Genomic DNA, 21800 nt, shown 5'->3' on the forward strand with positions numbered 1-21800 from the left:
ATCAATTTTAATAAGTCAGTTCTATTTTAATTACTTGATTAAAAAACAAGCGGTGATGGTAAACATATAAAGTTTCTATATATATATACAATACCACGATAACTTGAGAAAACAAATCTTGAAATTAAGAAATTGGATAGAAAAAGAAAAAAGGAAAGGCCCAATAAACTCAAGTTAGCGTGATAGACATATAATCTGAGTAATTAAGAGCAAGTTAACTCAGGTTAACCTACAAAACCTATAATCTATTTTATGAAACCTGGATAACTCGATAGAAAAAAAATTAAAAAAAAAAACACAAAGCCAATCCTTTTTTCTAAGCAAAACATTGAATAATGAAATTGAAAAAGAAAATGCTCAAATAAAATGATTTTGACCCACATTAGCTTTTTAAGCTCATGACTTGTGTTATTAGACTTGAAACACCATAATTGAACAAACTTTGTGAAACTCAATCCCTAATAAATTAAATATTAAAGGATGAAATCGGAAAAAAAAAATTAATAGCAGAAAAAGGTCTAAAACAAAAAATATAACTAAAAGAATGAGAGTAAAAATCAAAATAGAGAATAAATTCAAGGGCAACAAAAAAAATATTGATTGAAGGGTTAAACTAAAAAAAATAACTTTAACAAAAAGGAAAAAAAAAGGATGAAATTGAAAAAAGATATATATAATAAACTTTTGATTGAATAATGGAATTAAAAACAAATAAAACTTAAAAAAAGCTAAAAACAATATTAGAAATCAAAAGAATAAGGATTAAATTAAAAAAATATATGAAAAATTATAATTGAAGAACTAAATTGAAAACAATCAAAATTTTTATAAGAAAATTAAGAATAAAAATTAGAGATTAAAAGAATAAGAACTGAAATTAAAATATCAAAAATAAAAAGGGTCAATGTGTATTTTTATTTTAGTTTATTTTATTTTCTTGTTAAAAATAAAAAGAAAAATTAAATAATATAAAAATATTAATGAGAAAATAAGGCAATCATGAAAACATATTAATATTAAATTAAGTTTTAAAATTAATTAATTAACTTTTAAGACTAGCGAAATTATGTAGAAACAGAGGAACTAATTTATAATTAACTCTCCTAGAGTCCATTACCAAACATAAATCTTAAAAAAAGCGAAAAAAACAAGAACTCTGTCATCATTTTTGAGCGCAAACACCAACGAACGAAATTATTTTCCCTTTCCTTCTTTCCATCTATTACTCCATAAAAACAAACAAACAGACAGCAGAATCCCTCTCTCTCTCAAAAACTATCTGCCCTCAATCCTGTATCTATTCATCAATTAATCCTTTTTGTTTTTATTATTAAATAATAAAAAAATACAATAACTTATCTTCTTCATATTTATTTTGGTTCCTTTTCTTTAATCCAGTTTTTTTTCTCCTTTTTACTTTTGTTGTCCTCACAGCTTTGCGTGTTTTCATCATCTATATATTTGTCAAGAATCGATAGCAATAATAGCAATAATAGCAAAAATCTCTTGAATTTCAATCAAATATTGAATCTTGTGTGAATTCTTGATCTCTTCAATGGATCAAGTAAAGATGCATCTTTTGATTTTTGACTTTCTTTTTGAGTGAATGAGAGATAATGGGATTAGAATCTTCTGGTGGATTCTTGGATTTCTCAACTAAAGAGACTCAAATGGGTTGGTTTAATTGCTGATCATCAATCAAATTCACTCAAAAAGTTTGATTTTTGTTTTGTTATATAGATGAAGATATTGGGTATTCAAGTTTGATCGTTAGGGGGTTTTAGTTACAGTTGTGGAATCAATGGATGAAGTCGGTTCAAATGAATTGGATGAGCCATCAATTCCATGGCGGCCGAGGCAGCTGGCATTTGGACAGTACAGGCAGGAGAGTGAACCTGCCAACAAGGAGCAAATTTTGCGTGTTGTTGTAAGAAGACCTGTAAGTGTTTTTATTCCTTTACTCTTGTCATTTTGGATTATGTTGTTGATTTGATTGATTTTGTTGGTGGTTTATGTGGGTTTTAATTTGCATGCTGAATATGAGCGTTTTGGGTTTAATACGAAGGTTGAAGTAAAAAGTCTAGGATTTGAAAATTAATTGGTATAGCTTGAGTGATAACTGGGTGCCCTAGTCTGCATGTATACCATTGAGATTATCTAACTGCCTTAGCTTTTGCATTTCAAAGTAAAATGTTTATGAAGGCCTAATGGTAGCTGTTTATGGAATCTGTCTGTGTTTTCTAGGAGATTATTAATTAAAAGGCAGATGTTTGTCTTGCTAATTTATGGAAAAAATGAACAAGAAAGAAAGCTCTGTATATAACTACAAGAATATCTTCCTTGGAATGCTTATGGCCGGAAGGGTGTAGGATTTTTTGAGGTTGTGATGTCATGACATTCCAGAAATATCTACAACATTATTCTGTTTCTGCAGTAGTATTTTCCATTGTGAAGAGTAACACAATGTTATAATCCCCAAAGAGGAGTTATAATAAAGACAATTTTCTGGACTTTAAACTGTGAAACTTATGAGTTGCACGCATTTCTGGGTTAATAATGGAAAGTGTACACTTGGGATTGATAGTTACAATGCAGATGTGAGAGCTTGGAGGATCCTTATCCTGCCTTTGAGGGTGGGAAGAAATCCTTTCTTTTGAATTTGGCTAGGACACATATCATTAAAGCATTTCATTGCGAAATTCACTACTGTTACCAGATTGGAGTATCCCTTGCAGCACTTCTAACTTTAACAATGCAAAACCATATGATCATGTCGATATGTTTCCTATCAAGTTCTTAGTTCTTGTGAGGACAGGGAGACTCTGATCCACCCTTATTTTTTATTACAACAGCAGAAGATTGACCATGATGATCAAAGATGGCGCCAATGGTTGGATGCCTTTGAGTTCTTCTTATGTTGGAACTCTTGGAGCTATATATTTCACATGTCTCATGTTTGCTGATATTTTTATGTTACTGATGTTGAACCACTTAGATTTACATGCTTCGTGACTTGGTCAGTTTTAAGTTTTAAGATTTCTAGTGCTTTATAGCCTAAAATAATAGTGAAACCCTCTCCCAGATTTTTAAACCCTCTTGTTCTGGAGTGACCATGACCAAGAGAAACCCACAGTGTTGTATGCCAACCACCATGAACTCCTAGTCCATTCAAATAAATGATCAATTAGATGTAGCAACTGTTTTGAACAAAAAACACTAATTGACCAAAACTTCTTTCATTTGGATTTTATCCATAGTTAAAATCATACCCCAAGCTACCTTCCATGCAAAAGGAGAAATCTAGGAGGATTACACTTCTGTGTAGCTCTGTCCTGGGGAACTGAGTTTTTCCACTTCACATCTATTTTGTAATAGAGCCTCATAAAAAGATTCAGCTGTAAACACATTTTTTTTTCTCATTAGGTTTCTGATTAGCCTCTTCATCTTCCCCAACTTTAGTCCTCCCCTATCCAATCTGCGAATCTTTAGATCTCTGATCAATAGCTATGTCCCACAACACACTCCTTTTAAGTATGAGTGTCCAAACCATCCTTATTCCTTAGAGATTTTGGTCTTAGGAGTTAAAGAGAACTGAAATCAAATGTTCTCCAAAAAATAAATACAATATAGTCCTTTCTGCATCAAAACCCATGAAGAGAAGAACTCATTACCTATATCTAAATTCTTATGAACCTTTAAATACTGGTTGCATGTGAATCCCTAGCTTCTATTGTTATCCATTCTTGTGATCCTTTTTATATATAACGCCAATTATCATTGCTGATGCTATTTGACTTCACAATGACTTCAACTAGTTACATAGCAGTAATTTGTTAAAATTCATATTTAATCCTTATACTGCTGGTTTAAAATAATAATAATAATAATAATCCTATTAAAAGTCTTGTTTCATAACACACTCTTTTAAGTATGAGTACCCTAACTATGTTATTTCCCTAGAAGCCTGAAAATTATAGGGATTTCGGTCTCAAGAGTTAAGAGGAGCTGACATCAATTATCATGGCAGATACTGTTTTCTTCACAATGAACTGTCACAACTGTTTATCTACGACTTTTCTTAAAATCCTGATTTAATCCCTAAACTGCTGATTTCGCAAAAATAAATAAATAAATAAATAAACCCTGAATTGCTTACTTCAAAAGAGTATTTGCCACAATCCATGACCCAAAGTTCATGATCGTTCCCTATATGTCTTTGTAAGAACCTTCTTTTTGGATCTGTTGAGGTCTATGCACAATAGAGCAAGTAAAGGGAAGAGTAACATAACTGGATTTAGAGGGTTAGAAAGATTTATTTTTTTAAGGGCTGGTTTATCTTTTGCATGTGTGACACATGTAATATGTAACGCTCCCCTAGCTTGGATACTCAATAAAGGGAACAATTTCAAATTAAACTGGAAAGTTTTAAGAGTCCAGTCGTATAGGGAGCCAGGTGCTTTTTCTTACTTTATGACATTTGAGCATCCATTTTGGCCCCATCATCCGACATCAATTTCAATGCATTTGAAACAAAGAAAGTAACATTTTTGGTAGTTGTGGACATTGAGAATTTTCTTTATCATGTCTATCTAACATTGATCCGGAATTCCTATGATCTTTCATTCGGCCAGGCTAAGTCAAGGAGCTTTTTTCTTGCCAGCTTCCCAAACAATTGTCCTAGAAAGCAAAAGCAGCAGTGAAAGATCCTCCAAATGTCACATTCTTGGAAAGATTACATATGACATATATGCGAGCACATGTCTTGACATTATTCAGACATCATATTAGCATCTGAAGTGTCAGTGCGAACTTGTTAAGGATACATTCTATTTTTGGTTAACATTGCCTATAGGGATGCATATAGATGTGAATGGTTAATTGACTACTGCTGTATCATCTCTCATCTTTCGTGCACTGATCTTCTTGCAAGAATCCATTCAAACAGCCATTTTATTTTCTAGCTTGGCTAAGTGAACATTATTATTGTTTTATTAACCAAATTTTGTTTGAGTAGTGGAGTACTGTTGAGTTAAAATTATTTGAGGTACATTTTTGCACTGACTCTTAAGCTTTTAATGATGCAGTTGGTTGCAAGGCTAACCAAAGACATAGTCGAAACATATCAGACATGCAATCCACAATTTAAATATTCCGAAGAATTAAATCCAAAAAGATATTTGACCAGCCCATCAGCTGGAGTCCTCAACGACGGCCATGATAATGTGAACTCAGATCTTATTCTGACTGTGAACTTTGCTTTGGTAAATTTAGACACACAGAGAAGGTTTGTTTATGTTTGTCATTTTGATTCCTCTGCATTTATTTTTCATGGAACTCCTTTTTTTTTTTCTTCCTGTACCTGGTTTTGAACAAAAACGTTTATGCATTATATTTTGAGTGACTTGGTAAAAAAAAAAAATTGTATAAAGTCCCTTACGACCTTTAGTCCTTGACCCACATGTTTAGTTTTCTTTACATCTTTGATTCCTGTTTGACATCTTTGTAAAAATAAGCTGTGCTTATTCCATTTTTTAATGAGTTTTGATTTTGATGATAGACAAATTCTAGTCTGAATTCCATGTAGTTGTAATGAAACATTTTCTGCAATTCCTAGATACAAGCAGTCCAATGTTTGTTCATGTATTAGCCTCTCTCTCTATGGATGCTTGATGTTTCAGTTTTTCTTATCAAAGTTTTTAGGTGATTTTGTTCATGCACATGTGTGTATCACTGACCTGTTTTTTCCCTTGAATTCTCAAAAAAAGAAAAAAAGCCTCCTTTTCTTTTATACTAGCTAGAAGAACGAGAATCCTAATAATAATTAATCCGGCAATTGAACTAAATTATTCTGATTGAGAGAGTGTTTTGGGAGAACAGAATATCCTAGTGCATTGGAACTGCAATATTTACAGTTTTTTTCTCTCCCAAATATAACCTTACTTTTCTAAATCATTATGAACCCTGTGCTTTGTCATCTACAAAATAAAAAGTTGAAGTTAGCAAAATTCAATATACGAAAGAAAGAAAGATGAAGTTTGATAGAAGTTCAGAAATCTAAACAGATTCTAAGACAATCTAAAGAAAATATTAAATTCAATACATTCATTAAATTCTTAGGTCTTCCTTCCTCCAATATGAATGAATATTCTTCAGTCTTTGTAACATTGATACTATATTTACTTTCACTGTTTGTTTCCTTTCCTTCTTTAGAAGTTCCATTCAGTAGGCGACAAGAACAGAAGCACACAATTAGATTGCATGGTAGTAAATATGAGATCAATGACTCACTTATCACATCATATCTGCAGATACATAGTCAAGGATGTTCTTGGTCATGGGACTTTTGGGCAGGTTGCTAAATGCTGGGTCGCAGAAACTAACAGTTTTGTTGCTGTGAAGATAATAAAAAACCAACCTGCTTACTATCAGCAAGCTCTGGTTGAAGTATCTATTTTGACAACGGTAATTAAAAAGCTCTTCGACTCTTTGTGCCACACTTGTTGTGATATTAGTAATGATGTCTCTTAATGTTTGCTCCATGCTTTCCTATAACAGTTAAACAAGAAGTATGATCCTGAGGATAAGCATCACATTGTTCGTATATATGATTACTTTGTATACCAGCGGCATTTATGCATCTGTTTTGAACTTCTTGACACAAATCTGTAAGTTAAGGGCTATTTACATGGTTGCATTTAGTGTGCAGTTGCATTTTGTTGGAAAAGCTGCTTTCCTGACTTGCCTTTTCTGCGAATCTTTGGTCATCTGTTTTTTTTTTTTTTTTTTTAATTTCTTTTTAGCGGCATATACTTGACTTTTAAAGTTATCCAGGTATGAGCTTATCAAGCTAAATCAATTTAGGGGGTTATCATTGAGCATTGTCCAATTATTCTCTAAGCAGGTATGGCAACTTTAAAATTGCTGCCATGTTGCATTATATCTGAATTGTATTTGTTCTCATTTCTTGTTTAATGTGTTCTTAAAAAGATTTTACGTGGGTTGGCTCTGTTAAAAGATGCTGGGATAATCCATTGTGATCTGAAGCCAGAAAACATTCTTCTGTGCACAAGGTAATTAATTATTCATGATGTGTTTAGCCTCAAACCTATTACAAATTTCATTTCTATTCAACTGAAATTTTTTTATCTTGAAAAAACAGTTTGAAGCCTGCAGAAATTAAGATAATTGATTTTGGATCAGCATGCATGGAAGACCGCACTGTTTACTCCTACATTCAGGTTATCTTTATGTCTGCTCCATCTTTTCATTTTATTTCTATCAACTTGTGAAGTACCTGTAATGGCATCTCTGTTTATTCTGCAGAGCCGTTACTATAGATCTCCTGAAGTTCTTCTTGGTTGTCAGTATCCTTTCAGTAAAAATATTGCTTCATGAATTTTTGATTATTTTATATCATCTGTGTACACTCATGCTCTCATCCTAGAATCATGGGGGTGTTATCTGGGACCTTAATCTATTCTAGATATTCTACGGCTATTGACATGTGGTCCTTCGGGTGCATAGTTGCAGAATTGTTTCTAGGATTGCCACTTTTTCCTGGTGCTTCAGAATTTGATCTCTTGAGGAGAATGATTGAAATACTTGGGTAAGTCATCTCTATCAGCAGTATAGGAGTGAAATATATTTGCAAATATCTTAAGTGTGTTGCTAAGAATATGAATTTGATGTCCTTTCTGTTTTGTATGTGTTTTCTTGAATTACAAAATGACCATTAAACAAGAAAAATAACATGATTATTGATAGATCTACTGTGGAAATCACTGTCTGTATATGAAAAGAAAAAAATCATTTTTCTTCAATGTTGCAAGGGGCCATTGATTGGTGCAGTGGTAACCTTACAACCAGAAAGGTGCATGTTTGGCTCTTGATAACAGCCACTTCATGCAAAAATGAAGGGTAGGCTTCGGACTATCTTAAGGATCTCCTTGTCAAGACTCTTTTCAGTAGGACCATATGTGGGTAACAGATCATCACCTCTTTTCACCCTTTCCAGTGGGTGTGCCAATCTTTTGGTTTCGTGATTGTTATCATTTGTATGTACGGGAAGAGATAGCTTGAAATGAGTATATTGATACTCATCATATTTATTTTTTATTTTTAAATGAGACTCCTGAAACTGGAGTTAGAATCATTTCAAGTTATGAACTGTAGAATGAAAAAAATTATTGAATTTTGATTGTTAACAGTGAAGCAATGGCACATAGCGAAATGACAGAATTAGGTTTTCTTGCACCAAAATGATGGGTCACATAAGCTGGTGTAATATTTTCTCATGAACTTGCATGGATTAGGAAATAAGTCAACTGTAGAACAGCATTAATCTAACTCTTAGTTAAACTGAAATCATAAGATGTTTGATTGCTGTGGTTGTGAAAGTCCTTTCACATTTGCTTGGAGCCTGTTCCGTATTAAATAATTTCTCCAAGCAAACTTGTTGCTGAATGCCAGCATTCATGTTAGCTAGCGTTACATAAATGTTCCCTCAATTGGGAGTCAGATTGATTTGTAGATATATTTGCTACTTTACATAAATGTTCCCTCAATTGGGAGTCAGATTGATTAGTAGATATATTTGCTAGTTATACCTCAATCTCTTTATTGCACATGCTTTACTTGTAGATGCTAGTTGATACAGACCTGAAATGCTTATGACTCTATATAATGGAAGAAATATGAAATGCTTTGCTGGACCAATCCCAATAGACTATTGTTTCAGAAAGACCTATACTATTATAATTGTTGGAGAAGATCAATTGAATTAAGTTCAAGGCTCTGTGCAGTTGCTTTTGAAATATAATTAGCTGGCTCTTCAGTGGTACAAGGCAGAACAGATGCACTACCACAAAAGGGAAAATATAATGGAGCCTGTAGAATAACCCAAAGAAAACTTCGATGATTCAACATAATAGTGAATTAGGGGGGCTTGAATATCACCTGCATCTACTTGTACTTCAACTAGGATAATAGAAAGGAAAACTTAAAAAAATTTCATGAATTTCTCAATGATTCAGCATATAAGAAGGTCCACGGCACCTTGAACACTTTTACATCTATGCTGTTTAAAGACCCTGGCCCTTGTGTGAGCTGCCTCCTGTTTAATCATGGACTTCTCCTGTCAGAAGGACATAGATCCTATCTCTCTTTTTTGTTTCCCTATGTTTACTTTTCATTCCTTGATTCTTTTTTCTGGAGAGTATTTGATATTGTAGTTCAATCTGCTTTCTAAGAATCCTTCAAAAAAAAGAGAAGAAAACAAAAGAAAAGGGAATGATTTGCTATTTCTTGTTACTGTTTTAACGTGTTTTGAGGAAGCTTTTTGTGTCTCCTTTGAGAGTTCTTTAAATTCATTTATCGAAGTTGGATTTATGATTTGCAGTTTGATATAACTGACTGTTATGAGAGTTTAATACCTGTAATTATGCTAAGCAAGCCCTAGCAAGTTCATTAGTGGGCCAATGCGATCACTATCTTGTCCATTTTTGTCACCATCTTAGTCAAGACAACCGTGTGTGGGTAAATTATTCTGAAGAACCATACATGCACATATAAGTAAATTGTACTTGTTTTTTCCCAAAGTTATTAATTATAGTAAGCTAATTTATAAAAGTTCAAAAGCACATGAGCAGGGGGGTGCAACCAATGCTATTGAGAATTGATCTTAATTTGCGGCTGATTTGTCTATGCCTATTAGAGCACTGGAACTAGTAGGGGGTGGTATTTAATGCTTTGATTTGTTGTGTTACTTGTGTTCGTTATTTATTTGAAGAATAGCTTATTTTCTTGCTGACATTTTGTAGAGGACAACCCCCAGATTATGTCCTAAAAGAGGCAAAAAATGTTAGTAAGTTCTTCAAGTGCATTGGGAGTGTCCAGAATCTAGAGAGTGGCGAAGTTTCTTTGGGAGGAAGAAATGCATACCAAGCATTAACAGTGGAAGAATATGAAGCTGTAAGTGTTCGTGTTGTAGTTTGGAAGTGGAAAATCAATTAATAGGAGAACAAGTTAGAGCTTCCTAAGTGATTTTTTTCTTCTTTTATTCTTTCATCAAGAGCTAATATCAATAGACAAGGGTATATCTTTCTTTTCTATTGTTTTCTGCATTTTATTCTCATCCTCATTGTGATGATTTTGGTTTTGTTTCCAGAGAGAGCGGAAGAAACCATCTATTGGGAAGGAGTATTTCCATCATATGAACCTTGAGGCAATTGTTACAAACTATCCTTACAGAAAGAATTTGCCACTGGAAGATATGAAGAAAGGTGGCTCTTATATCCTAAGAATCTGATTTTATGAAACCATTTTAATTAATATGTTCCTATCATTTCTAGAAGCTGCTAATTGCTGTTGTTAAACACATTACAGAAAGTCAAATTCGATTAGCTTTGATTGATTTCTTGAGGGGTCTTGTTGAGTTTGATCCTGCGAAACGGTGGTCCCCTTTTCAGGTAATTTAAGTTTTTCTTAGTTTTGAGCAACGTTTTTCATAATTAATTATAACTTTGTATTTGTGGATACATGGAGGCATAATTCATTCATGTGCAGGCTTCAAAACATCCTTTTGTAACTGGGGAACCTTTCACATGCCCATACAAGCCTCCCCTGGAGACCCCTCGTATGGTAAGAAGAGTAGTGTATGAGCTGTTACATTGACTTTCTAAGATTTAATCTGGGATCATACTGGAAGATTGTGATATTTTCCTTAAAGAGTAACCAGCTTATTGTTCTTCTGGATAAATTCTTATAATTAATTTACTGACCCATGTATTGCCTGGTTTGCTCCATTCTGCCCATATGTTTGATTCTTACTTTCACTAATAAGTTCATATATGTTTCTGTTTTCTAAATAATTATGAAGTTCAAGAGAACTATCTGCTTTATTTTAAGTAGTTGGTTTTTGTTCACAATCATCTTTCTCGCATAATGAGCTAGGAAATTATTTAACTCGTATGAAGGAAGAAGAATTAATGTTCCATAAAAAATGTTGATTTTATTCTGTCTATGCATGTTTTTCTATCTCCTTTACCTATTTTGTCCTTCTAAAGGTCAGACTTCTTGTTTTATTATACGCATCATATGTTGTACTAATAGTTTTCTGGGAGTTTAGGTGTATTTAATGATTATTATTCTTTTGATAGTGTACTCATCTCTCTCTATGGTTGTAGCCTGTTTCCCAAAATATCAAGGTGGACCATCACCCAGGTGGAGGGCATTGGTTTGCTGCTGGTCTCTCTCCTAATGTGAGCTCACGTGTTTTATTTTTTTCCCATTATTTTTTAACTAGCCAGGATTGAACACTTTTCGTCCACAACTTACCTTCAAAATAAGAAAGATGCCTTACATCACTGCAAACGCATGAAAAAATTGGGGAATAAGAGAAAAGGGGAAAATATATAATCATAACTTCGTCTTTCTTATGTAGAATCATGGAAGGGCCAGAGTTTCCTTGCATAATAGCCCACATTTCCAGGCAGTTCCATATGGTCATGGTACTAGTTATGGTAGTGTAGGAAGCCATGGTAGCTATAATGATGGCATTGGCCTTGGAAGCAGCTATGGAAGCTATGGAGATGGCAGTAATATGTTTGCATATTATTCACCAGTTGCTCCATCTGGCATGAACATGCATCCACAGACTGGTCTGGCATTGCTTGGAAGCAGTCCAGATGCAAGATGGAGGTTTATTCAATATTCACATGGAAATGGTCTTGGTATGAGTCCATCAGCAGGAAATTTTGCACCACTTCCCCTTGGAACCAGTCCTTCACAGTTTACTCCACCAAGCTCCTACAGTCAAGCTTCAGCTGGTTCTCCTGGACATTATGGTCCAACTTCCCCTGCAAGGAGCTGCAATCATGGATCGCCTCTAGGAAAAATGGCTGCAGTTACACAATTTAATAGAAGAAAAAGTTGGGGGCATTCTGGAAGTTATCAATCTCAAGATTGTACATCTTCAAATTGGCAAGGACAATCCACTGATGGTGCTTGCTCTAACCAACCCGAGGAAAATCCTTCAGTACTTGGTAGTTCACCCTCACATCGGCAGTCAAGCTGGATGCAGCAACAAGGAGGCAGTGGAAGTGCAGCAGGTCCCTCAACCATTCAGAGTATTCCAGGCTCGTTTAAGCCTGCTCCTAATATGAAATGTCCTCAAAGTGCAGGGCCTATTCATGATAAGCTCGAGGCTAGCCTTTCACTGCCGGATCCAGGGGACTGGGATCCCAATTACAGGTAACAATGACAGTTATTTATATTGTTAGTTTCTATAATATGTTCTTTTGAGTTACATTGATACCTTGCATATTACCTTCACATATACTTGCAATCAAAATAACATTGGAAGGAACAGATTTTGATGGTTTTATTGAACATAGCATAAAAAAGAGAGTTGTCTGTCCAATGCTTAGGTTCTTTTCAGTAAAAAAGAATTTTTTGAATCAAATATGTTAAAAAATTTAACTTGTGTGTATTGACATGTTATAAAAGTTGTTATTTAGCAAGATGTGACTATGATTCCCTGTTGTTTTTATGAGATATTCACACTGCATAAGGTGTTTATTTGCTCTATTGCTAGCGTTTGATGAAAGCAGTTCATGGTTGTCCTTTTATTTCCCCCCTAACATTATTACTGTTAGAAACCAATATTTTCATTAAATGGAACCTCAGGCTTTTCTTTAGCTGTTAACCTTAGATGACTAAAACCAGCACTTCACCCTTAGGGTTCTTATCAGCCCCATGTAGCATTCTGCCCCTGTTAACCATTTTTAGGCTTCTGGTGCCTGTCTGCATGTATGTTGGGATTCAGTCATGTTTATGACTTCATCTTTTACTGGTAGGTTTATTCACATCACGTTTCATAATGTGACTCGTTTAGGAGTAAGCCAGTGCTAAATTTGGAGCTGTATTTTCTTCATCATGCTATTATATTTGCTTAATTCAAGGTTTGAATGGGATGTAAGCTCAAAGCATTTTGACTTTGGTATTAGTGTTCATGATCAGTTAATAAAGTTTCAATAAATACATTGCTTATAATCTGTTCTGACAGTACTTTTGGCATTTTTGTGGCGATTTCTAAATAATTGTGGCAAGAAAAGATTTTGGGCGAGAGTTTTTCTAAAAGTAAAAATCATAATTTAAAGTAAAAATCATAATAAATATTACATATGAAAAGTAGAAGGCTATTTTTGTATTTCATCAAGAAATGATAAGCACATTTAAAAAGCATAAAAAACATAAGATAACAGTTGTTTTGGCTATTTTACTTTTTTGTTGACTGTTTCTCTTTTCTGAACACTAATTGGTGGAGCGATGGGTGGCAATGCACCTGTCACCACATCTCCAAAGAATATTTCAAGGGCAATTTAAAATAGTATGCACTTGTATTTTCTACCATGTTTTTGTTTAATCTCTTAGTGTGGCATCTGTTATTCATTTTCCAGTGATGAACTTCTTCTTCAAGAGGATGGTTCTGATGTGAGTTCCATAAGCACTGAGTTTAGCAATAGCATGCATCTTGGTTCCGGTGTTCCAGTGGTAGGTGTTGGAAGACCCAACCGAGCCTCAAATGCAAGCTCCAGCTCATCAAACCAAAGGTATGCTTTGTGTCGAGTAAAAAGCATACAGTTTCTCTCTATTTACATGGTTGCCTGAATTTTTTGAAGTTATGATTATTAGTATATTTTTTTAACTATTGCCCAAGTGGTGGAGTAACATAAAATCAAACATTGCGCAAAATGGGCAGCAAGAACTTCCACTATTCAAGCAAACGAAATTTCAACATAGAAGAAAATGTAGAAACAGTTGATTGACTAATTTTATATATGAAACTTCAAAACTCGAAAATTCATCAGTGTAAATTATGATAATGCTGAAATTGTTGCTTCATGTTTTCTATTATATATGCAAGTCGTGTTTTCTACCATTTATTTTTCCTCTTTCCTTCTTATTTCTCGAGAAGGGAGCAGTGGGTGTTATGTTTTTACTATTAAATATTTGTTACTATTCTTCACTCCTTTGTGGTTGTATTATGATTATGTCAGAAACGGGCCTTTCCATGCATTTTCACATGTTGACGCTGGAAGCCCGCCTTCAGCACATGATCTTCATGCTGGATATGGTCGATCAATGTCAAAGCCTTCATACTTTACACCTCATATCTCACAAAATTCTCCAAGCCGTTTAGGACAGCAACCCCTTCAGCGATCCAGTCATGGAAGGCCCACTGTTCGGGGTAGTGAATGGAATCATATCAAGGTCCAGCCTCCTTCATCCAGCTTCAATTCCGGGGGGCAACGTTCTCCAGGAAGTAGTTCATTGAACAACAGCGTGCCATGGGGTACTTTCTGACTGTTTTGCTTAATTGTTTGTTAGATCCACCTGAATTGAAATTTATTAACTACTATTGGAAATCTTTTGTAGGGCGTAGGGCCAATTTCAATAGCATTCCACCACCATCCCGAGGAAGAAAAGACTTTGAAAGGATTGCCTAGTTTCGTAGCCACCTGAATTTCTTACTTCGATGATTTTGTTATCGAGTATTGGAAGAAAGTTGTTCCCCATTATTAGTTCACATACTTAGTGGGCTGTTGCTTCGAAAATCCTCATCTGAAACATGCTCATTCATTATGCTTGCATAAAATATAATTCATCATTGTGGTTTCTTTCATGCCCTGATTTTTGACGTGCAATCTTTTTGTTTCTTGGTTCCAACAATTCTGTGGCCCTGAACCACCCTTTTCTCAGGTTTTCATTTTATGTATCTTAATCTTTATTGCATTTGATGCATGTGAAGGATTAAGTTTATCAACGAGGTTTAAACTCAAGGCCAGAGGAAGAATTCAACTGGGAGTCAAGATGTCAAGGTTGAGTCAACTGTTTCCAAGTGTAAATTGAATCGTATATACTCAGATTGTTGTAAGCTCTACAATGAATTTGGTGGATTGTTGGGGTAAATAGAGGTATTTTATGATTCCCAGCTCGCTGGCAGTGAAGAGTTTTTACATTGTTGGTTTAAATTGGACTTTTCAAATGCAAGATGCCGATTCTTTAGTTGATATGACCAGAACTGGATGTAATGTTTAGGGATTCATCTTCTTGCCTGGCAATACTCCCTCTTGGGCCAATGGTGATGGCTAATCAAGAAGTGAGGAGTCTCTGCTGTGCTGTGAAAAAACGATTCAAAACAACTTCTCAAGGAAGAAAGGTGCTATAAACGAATCAAGGATTCGTCTTTTGATTAAAATAAATACTAGTTGAAACCAATCTATCCAAGTCGTATCGAGCATGAAGTTTTGTAATTTTCAACCCTTTGGAGATTAAATAATGTTTGTGGTGTCTGACTGGTTTGGATTTAGAAACCCAAAATAACAATGGTGATGATGAAATTAATATTTTCAAGTGTAAAGAGGAGAGAGAGAGAGCGTGTGTGAAGCACATAGTTTATCGAAGTGGTGACACATGGATTTGTCGCAGACCCATCGATTTCTTGCTCAGTTCCCATCTCTCAAACAACGAAGAATAAGAAATAACAAAAACTAGGAAAAGAACAAAACAGAGAAGAAAAGGAAAGAGATCATTTTAGAGGAGGCAAAACGGCAATCTCTACACCACTCAAACATGGACCCAATATCTCTAATGACCAATAGCAACTCTCCTTCCCATATCTTCTGCCATTTTGAAGTCGTGTTCGGATTGTTATGGCAGTTTTTTTAAAGATGTTTTTTTTTTTTAATATATTAAAATAAAATTTTATTTTTTATATCCGTATAACAAAGCAAAACATTTAAAATTAAAAAAATCAAATAAAAAATTATAAATTATATATATAATTAAGAGTATTTGATTTAGTGTTAAAATAAATGAGGTCGCAATATTTTAGATAGTGTTTATAATGATTATTTTTTAAAATATTTTTTAATTAAAAATAAATTAGTAATAATTTTTAAAAATTTATTTTTAATATCAAAATAAAGTAAAAATAAAAATTTAATTTTTAGCATAAAAATAAATACTCTTTTATATATATATGAAGCTGTAACCCTCCATTTTCTTTACTGAAATCATCGTATTTATTTTTATCAAAACAGGATAAAACTGAAAATAATAATAATAAAAAAAAATCATACGTTCAGACAAAAAAGGTTGTGCCAAGGCTAGTTAGTAGTTGCAGTTTACAACCACTTTGCCCCTTGCTTACTTTGGAATCCTCACCTCTTCCCTATCACCTTCTGCTTCTCTTGTTTTCCTAACAAACTGTTGTTTTCCAGGTATGCAGCTCTTCAACTTTAAACACCATTTCTCTTCTTTCAAAACTCTCTAAATTTTCTTATGCGTTTCCTTATTCTTCTGCTGTGAACTGAATTATTCTTGCTCCTTTGGCCTCTTTGTTTGGATCTTGGAACCCAATTTCTGGGGGACAGTTTAGACAGAGAAGCGGTTGCATAGCTCATAATTTGAAAATATAGTAGGAAATATGAAGAATAACCCACAACTGTAAACACCATTTGTGATCATTAGCTCTGCAAACTTTATGGGCTTCTGCTTGAACACTTGGAGTATTGGGACTGAGTTAATGTATCTGCCCTCCACTCATTCATGGTTTAACATCGAAGTCTCACTTTATTGGCTAAAGCTTGATTTGAAGATGTTATAACACATACCTGTTTCAGGCATGGTAATATATCTCAATTGTTATTAATGTAGTAAAGAAAATTAAAATATGGTTTGAGACTTAATTTGCATCATATTAGTTTTGTATTTAGTATTTGATGGGATCTTTGTTTTTAACTTCACTGTTATATTTCTTTCCATTTCCTATATGGTTGGAGATTGATGTTTTTAGAAATTCTTAGTTCAACTCTTTTGCTGTATTTACTTGGTTTCTGGATGCTAATCCTCTGCATATCCATATCTGTGACCACATTCCCTGATACTCATGTAGTTGTTTATTTTGGATAGTTTGAATACAATGAACTTACACGAAATTTGGTTGATTGTTATGGAATGTGATGCGACGAGGATCACTATTGTCTCCATACATTTTTTTACAATCTACCAAACATATAGTTACTCTTTTGTTTTTTTGACCTATTGAGGAGCCTAATATTTGTTTTTTCCCCCCAATTTCCTTCGATTTTAATTCCAGAAGGGCTATCAAAGTGAGCTTTAGGGAGATTTATCCTAAACAATATCTACATGCACGGAGCCTTGTCAATAGAGCAGGCTTGAAGAGCGGTAGACTGGTTCATCAGTTTTCTAAAAGCTTGTGATGATTATTGTACAAACCTGAAAGTATCCATATGATGGCCACAGCTTCATTTATTGGACTCACCACAGGAAAGAGGCCCTTGAGTTCCTCCTTTTATTATTCAGACCTCACAGAAAAGCTTTCCAATGTCAATGATCATGGAATAGCCCACTATCAAATTACAACAACAAAGAGTGTGATTGTTGCAAAAAAGTCATCAAAATATGGCCCCAGCTTCCCCTCCTCCTATCGAAATCCACACTCCAATAAAGCCCTTAAAGAACTTATTGATACTGCTTCTGCTTCTTCAACTGTCGCAACATGGTTCAAGACATTAGATGACTTCGAAGAAGAAAGTTCTGTTCTCGACTATTCAGTAGAAGCTCTCATTTTGCTGCAGAAGTCTATGCTAGAAAAGCAATGGAATCTTTCTTTTGAGAGGATAAACTCAAGTGACTCCAAAATTAAAAAAAGTAACAAGAAGATACCTGTCACTTGTTCTGGGGTGTCTGCTCGACAACGAAGGTTGAACAACAAGAGAAAAAATCAGAACCAAAGCAAATTCATGTCACGTAGTAGTGACTTTAAGCTGCTGAGGTCGGATATTAGTCCAGATCTACTGCTGAATCGTTTGAAAGGTTATGTGAAGGGTGTAGTAAGTGATGAGGTGCTTCCCCATACAGAAGTTGTGCGTCTGTCAAGGATAATTAGAGCTGGTCTTTCCTTAGAGGACCATAAATCCAGGTGAGAATACAATATTAATGATAAGAGAAGTTTTGTAGTTCAGTGTAGTTATTTGTTTGCACACCTTGTTGATTCTATGATAAGCAGCTTTATTGCATTTTTCTGATGTAAAATAGATTTTGAATGTGACAAAGGCAGATATAATTGAGGGCAACGGTATGGATGGTAATGATTTTTTTCTTTCCTTATCATTACCGTGTTCTCGAAACTTGGGACAATTTTATGTGAAGAGAAATCATGATTTAATTTTCTTTAGTGTGCTGAGCACTCATGTATAATACATGCGATCCATATCTTTCATTTGTGTTTCATTCCATTGCTGTATGACCAATATATTCGAATCTGGAAATTTCAGTCTGAAGGAGAGATTAGGTTGTGAGCCCTCAGATGAACAACTTGCGGATTCCTTGAGGATTTCTCGTGCTGACTTACAGTCACAATTGATTCAATGCTCCTTGGCAAGAGAGAAGCTGGCCATGAGCAATGTTCGTCTGGTTATGTCTATTGCTCAAAAAAATGATAACATGGGTGCTGAAATGGCTGACCTTGTTCAGGTTACTGTCTTTTGCTTCACTTCAAGTATGAAACGTCGGTATCCATGAATCTGAGCAGCTTGGATAGAGTTGTGGCTGACCTCTTATATGTAACGTTTGTAATATTTCTCATGCAGGCAGGTTTAATTGGGCTACTGCGAGGTATTGAGAAATTCGATTCTTCCAAAGGGTTCAAAATCTCAACTTATGTTTATTGGTGGATACGTCAGGTAAGGCTGATTTATCCTTTTAGATTGTAGACAACTTCATATATTGGAGCATCAGATATTACCACCAGCAGTTGTATGCATATCCCACAATAGATAATAACCACACAAATCTTTTGCATCATTACATTCTAATAACCTATATTCGGAAACTTGTCTTCCTATGAAGTTTAGCATTCACGGCCCTTCTTTTTTATCTCAAAGCAATTCGTATCTGAAAAATGAGTTTGCTGCGATAATAATGCTGCTAGTCATCACTGATATTACAAGACTAATGCATTTTTACATCTTTGTTTGGACACAGGGTGTCTCAAGAGCTTTAGTTGAGAATTCAAGAACCTTAAGATTGCCTAATCACTTGCATGAAAGGTTAGGCCTAATTCGGAATGCGAAGATTAGACTAGAAGAGAAAGGAGTGACTCCATCAATTGATGTAAGTGCATTATTTTACCAGGATCAAAATCACATAAATTTAGTTTCTTAATTTTTCCTGTGTATAAGAATTGAGTGCTGGTGCATCATTCAATTTCCAAAAAGCTGACCATTTGTGAATGTTCTTAATCCCGTTTTCTTTGATTAGGAGATATTTAATTTTGTTTATTCTGTTTTGTTCTTGTTTCCCATTCGAATCTTCTTATTTCATTATTATTTTCAGAGAATTGCAGAAAGCTTGAATATGTCCCAAAGGAAAGTTAGGAATGCCACTGAGGTACTAAATTTATGAATCTACTTGTTCTATAGCCTTTCAGTCTCTCTTTCTGCCTACCAAACAATGTCATCATACGCAGGCTATCAGTAAGGTCTTCTCCCTTGATAGGGAAGCGTTCCCCTCTTTGAATGGTCTTCCAGGAGAAACACACCATAGCGTAAGTGAAGCTCAACTCTCCGTTCCGCAAATCCTTCTCCAGTGTCTATTTTTCATCATTGACTCATTTTCTCTCTCTCTTTTTTCAAAGTACATTGCAGATAATCGCCTCGAGAACAACCCATGGCATGGAGTAGATGAGTGGGCACTCAAGGTAAAAAGAACAAGAAAACAAGAATTTGTAATGAGAAGGAAAAACTTTTGAATGGAAGAACAAACCCGCAATTAACTTATACAGTTTAGGTTTACCATGAGGTGATGCTGTAGACACCATAAAAACTCAAAAAACATGAACCACACTAAGTGAGATATTTTGTGAAGTAGAGTTTCAAAAGGATGGTTGAGTTTTTTGACAGGCGCAATCATATACATACATACATATATATATATATAACTCATCCTCCTGTATTCGGATTCCTGTAAGAGAAAAAAGGCTAATTTGTTGAGGAATGTATTGGACAGGAGGAAGTAAACAAGCTTATCGATTCAGCTCTTCAAGAACGAGAAAGAGAGATTATACGTCTTTACCATGGTTTAGATAAAGAATGCCTCACATGGGAGGACATTAGCAAGCGGTGAGTAAATTTTTGCACTGCTTCTGCTTGCTGGCTTTGTATAAATGAGGACTAGATTTGAGTGCCTTGAAATTTATAGTTTGTTGATTTTTGCTATTATCAGCATGGGGTTGTCCAGAGAGAGAGTTAGGCAGGTCGGACTCGTTGCACTTGAGAAACTAAAACATGCTGCGAGGAAGGGGAAGCTGGAGGCCATGTTAGTCAAACATTAAGTTTTGTGTGTATACATACAGAAAGGAAAACTCTATCTTCCATTTCATACTCTTTTGTTTTTTCCTTTTTTATAAATCTGAAGTATAGGAGTTCATGTTCCAATGCCTATAACCCTGAACTTTCTGTAGAGTTAGAACATTGATTAAGAGCTTGTAAGCCGAAGCAGATTTTTTTTAAAAAAGTGTGTTCATCACAAGGAGAAAAAAATTCTGTATGTCAAATCAAAATCATTTTCTTATCAGTCGTTCTTTAGTAGAAAGCTACAATCCTTTTCTTGTATATTTTTTTTATTGGCTTTCTCCTCCTTGAAATCACTTCTCCATGAAAGATCTTGAGAATTTTGCACATGGTATACTGTACAAGTTTCGTAGGAACATCAGACTTTTTTTCATGGAACTGTTTTAGCAAGACGAAGGACTGAGTTCGGAAGTAGTCTACCTGTAGTTGCATGGCAACTCATTGAAGATGTCATACCTGTACCTTGTCGACAAAATTATATATATTGGTCATGATAGTAAAATTATATATTATAAATAAAATTATTTAATGATGTTTTTACTTCAGTTAATAAATAATATGATTTTAATTTCTTATTCAAAAATAAAATTATTCATGAAGTAATTGCTAACATCAAAATAAAAATAAATACTTTATTCTTATTTAAAAATTAGAGTTTGAATCAATCAATGAGTGCACTTACGGTATTGTTTAAATAGTTAACAAGGTATGTCACACTTATTAGTTTCTTTTCTATTTGTTTTGCTAGAACTTTCTCAAAACAAATAACATCATTTATGAGGGTGTTGATATCTAACTACTTGTTTCTTACAAACTTCTTTATCTTTATGTTCCACTGCATGTCCTCAAGTAGTAACTTTATCCATCCGACTTAATTATCCATCCTACTTAATTATGACTCTAATGCACTTAGCTTTCAAAGTCCTAAACCATAGCGCAAAAGTTTTTATAGCCTCTGCTAGGTCTTTGACTGTTTTGACTAAATAAGACAGTTGAATTATTTTATAATTGCTCAGTTTGATATTGTTTTTTTTATTATTGTTGTATAGCAAGTTAGTCCTTCTTATTATTCTTATTTGGCCATTATAGGGCATATTTTTTGTTATCTCAAGAGCACTTCTAGTTATGAGTTATTCTTTTTTACGATGACTTTTTTATAATTGATAGATTTTATGAATGTAGATTCAGCTAATTGTCCTGATACTTGTCATCCAATTACTCTTTGGTGTATATTACTTAGTGACGCTTTTATTTTTTAGTAGAGTAAGAAGTGGGATAAAGTATCTAAATCCTCAATCAAGTCTAAAGATCATGTTATGTCATCTACATGCTTTGAGATTGTTTGGCTTTAAGGTTTATTTA

General features: G+C 34.3%; 2 protein-coding genes across 4 annotated transcripts; both read left to right on the plus strand.

Annotated features, from left to right (window-relative positions):
• The first annotated feature begins 1125 nt into the window (after window positions 1-1125).
• Window positions 1126-14683, plus strand: LOC118053533 (dual specificity protein kinase YAK1 homolog). Its single transcript, XM_035064814.2, has 19 exons — window positions 1126-1674; window positions 1785-1939; window positions 5085-5284; window positions 6309-6462; window positions 6556-6665; window positions 6832-6901; window positions 6988-7070; window positions 7160-7238; window positions 7324-7364; window positions 7484-7606; window positions 9819-9969; window positions 10166-10280; window positions 10384-10466; window positions 10564-10638; window positions 11184-11258; window positions 11441-12249; window positions 13458-13610; window positions 14058-14353; window positions 14437-14683. Exons 1-19 carry the CDS (start codon window positions 1617-1619, stop codon window positions 14505-14507), a joined length of 2901 nt encoding a protein of 966 aa, XP_034920705.1. The 5' UTR covers window positions 1126-1616; the 3' UTR covers window positions 14508-14683.
• Window positions 14684-16124: 1441 nt separating this feature from the next.
• On the plus strand, window positions 16125-20699 carry LOC118053572 (RNA polymerase sigma factor sigA). 3 transcript variants are annotated; one of them, XR_004688399.2, is made up of 10 exons: window positions 16125-16283; window positions 17162-18007; window positions 18363-18561; window positions 18678-18770; window positions 19072-19200; window positions 19423-19476; window positions 19556-19633; window positions 19734-19786; window positions 20095-20207; window positions 20311-20338. XR_004688399.2 is itself a non-coding variant. In XM_035064886.2 (10 exons), exons 2-10 carry the CDS (start codon window positions 17316-17318, stop codon window positions 20417-20419), a joined length of 1530 nt encoding a protein of 509 aa, XP_034920777.1. In that variant the 5' UTR covers window positions 16125-16283; window positions 17162-17315; the 3' UTR covers window positions 20420-20699. The 3 variants fall into 3 exon arrangements, 2 of the variants coding, with proteins under 2 accessions (XP_034920777.1, XP_034920778.1); XM_035064886.2 differs by having other exon boundaries at window positions 19724-19786; window positions 20311-20699; XM_035064887.2 differs by having other exon boundaries at window positions 16146-16283; window positions 17165-18007; window positions 19724-19786; window positions 20311-20699.
• The last annotated feature ends 1101 nt before the right edge of the window (window positions 20700-21800 follow it).

This window comes from Populus alba, chromosome 13 (assembly GCF_005239225.2).
Source record: "Populus alba chromosome 13, ASM523922v2, whole genome shotgun sequence".
Classification (NCBI taxonomy): Eukaryota; Viridiplantae; Streptophyta; class Magnoliopsida; order Malpighiales; family Salicaceae; genus Populus; species Populus alba.

Coding starts and splice junctions, on each gene's coding strand:
- LOC118053533 (XM_035064814.2), top strand. CDS start 1,617: ATGGGATTAGAATCTTCTGGTGGATTCTTGGATTTCTCAACTAAAGAG. Junction 6,902..6,987: donor TCCAATTATTCTCTAAGCAG/GTATGGCAACTT, acceptor GTTCTTAAAAAG/ATTTTACGTGGGTTGGCTCT. Junction 7,071..7,159: donor AACATTCTTCTGTGCACAAG/GTAATTAATTAT, acceptor TTGAAAAAACAG/TTTGAAGCCTGCAGAAATTA.
- LOC118053572 (XM_035064886.2), top strand. CDS start 17,316: ATGATGGCCACAGCTTCATTTATTGGACTCACCACAGGAAAGAGGCCC. Junction 19,201..19,422: donor GAGTGACTCCATCAATTGAT/GTAAGTGCATTA, acceptor TATTATTTTCAG/AGAATTGCAGAAAGCTTGAA. Junction 19,477..19,555: donor AAGTTAGGAATGCCACTGAG/GTACTAAATTTA, acceptor CATCATACGCAG/GCTATCAGTAAGGTCTTCTC.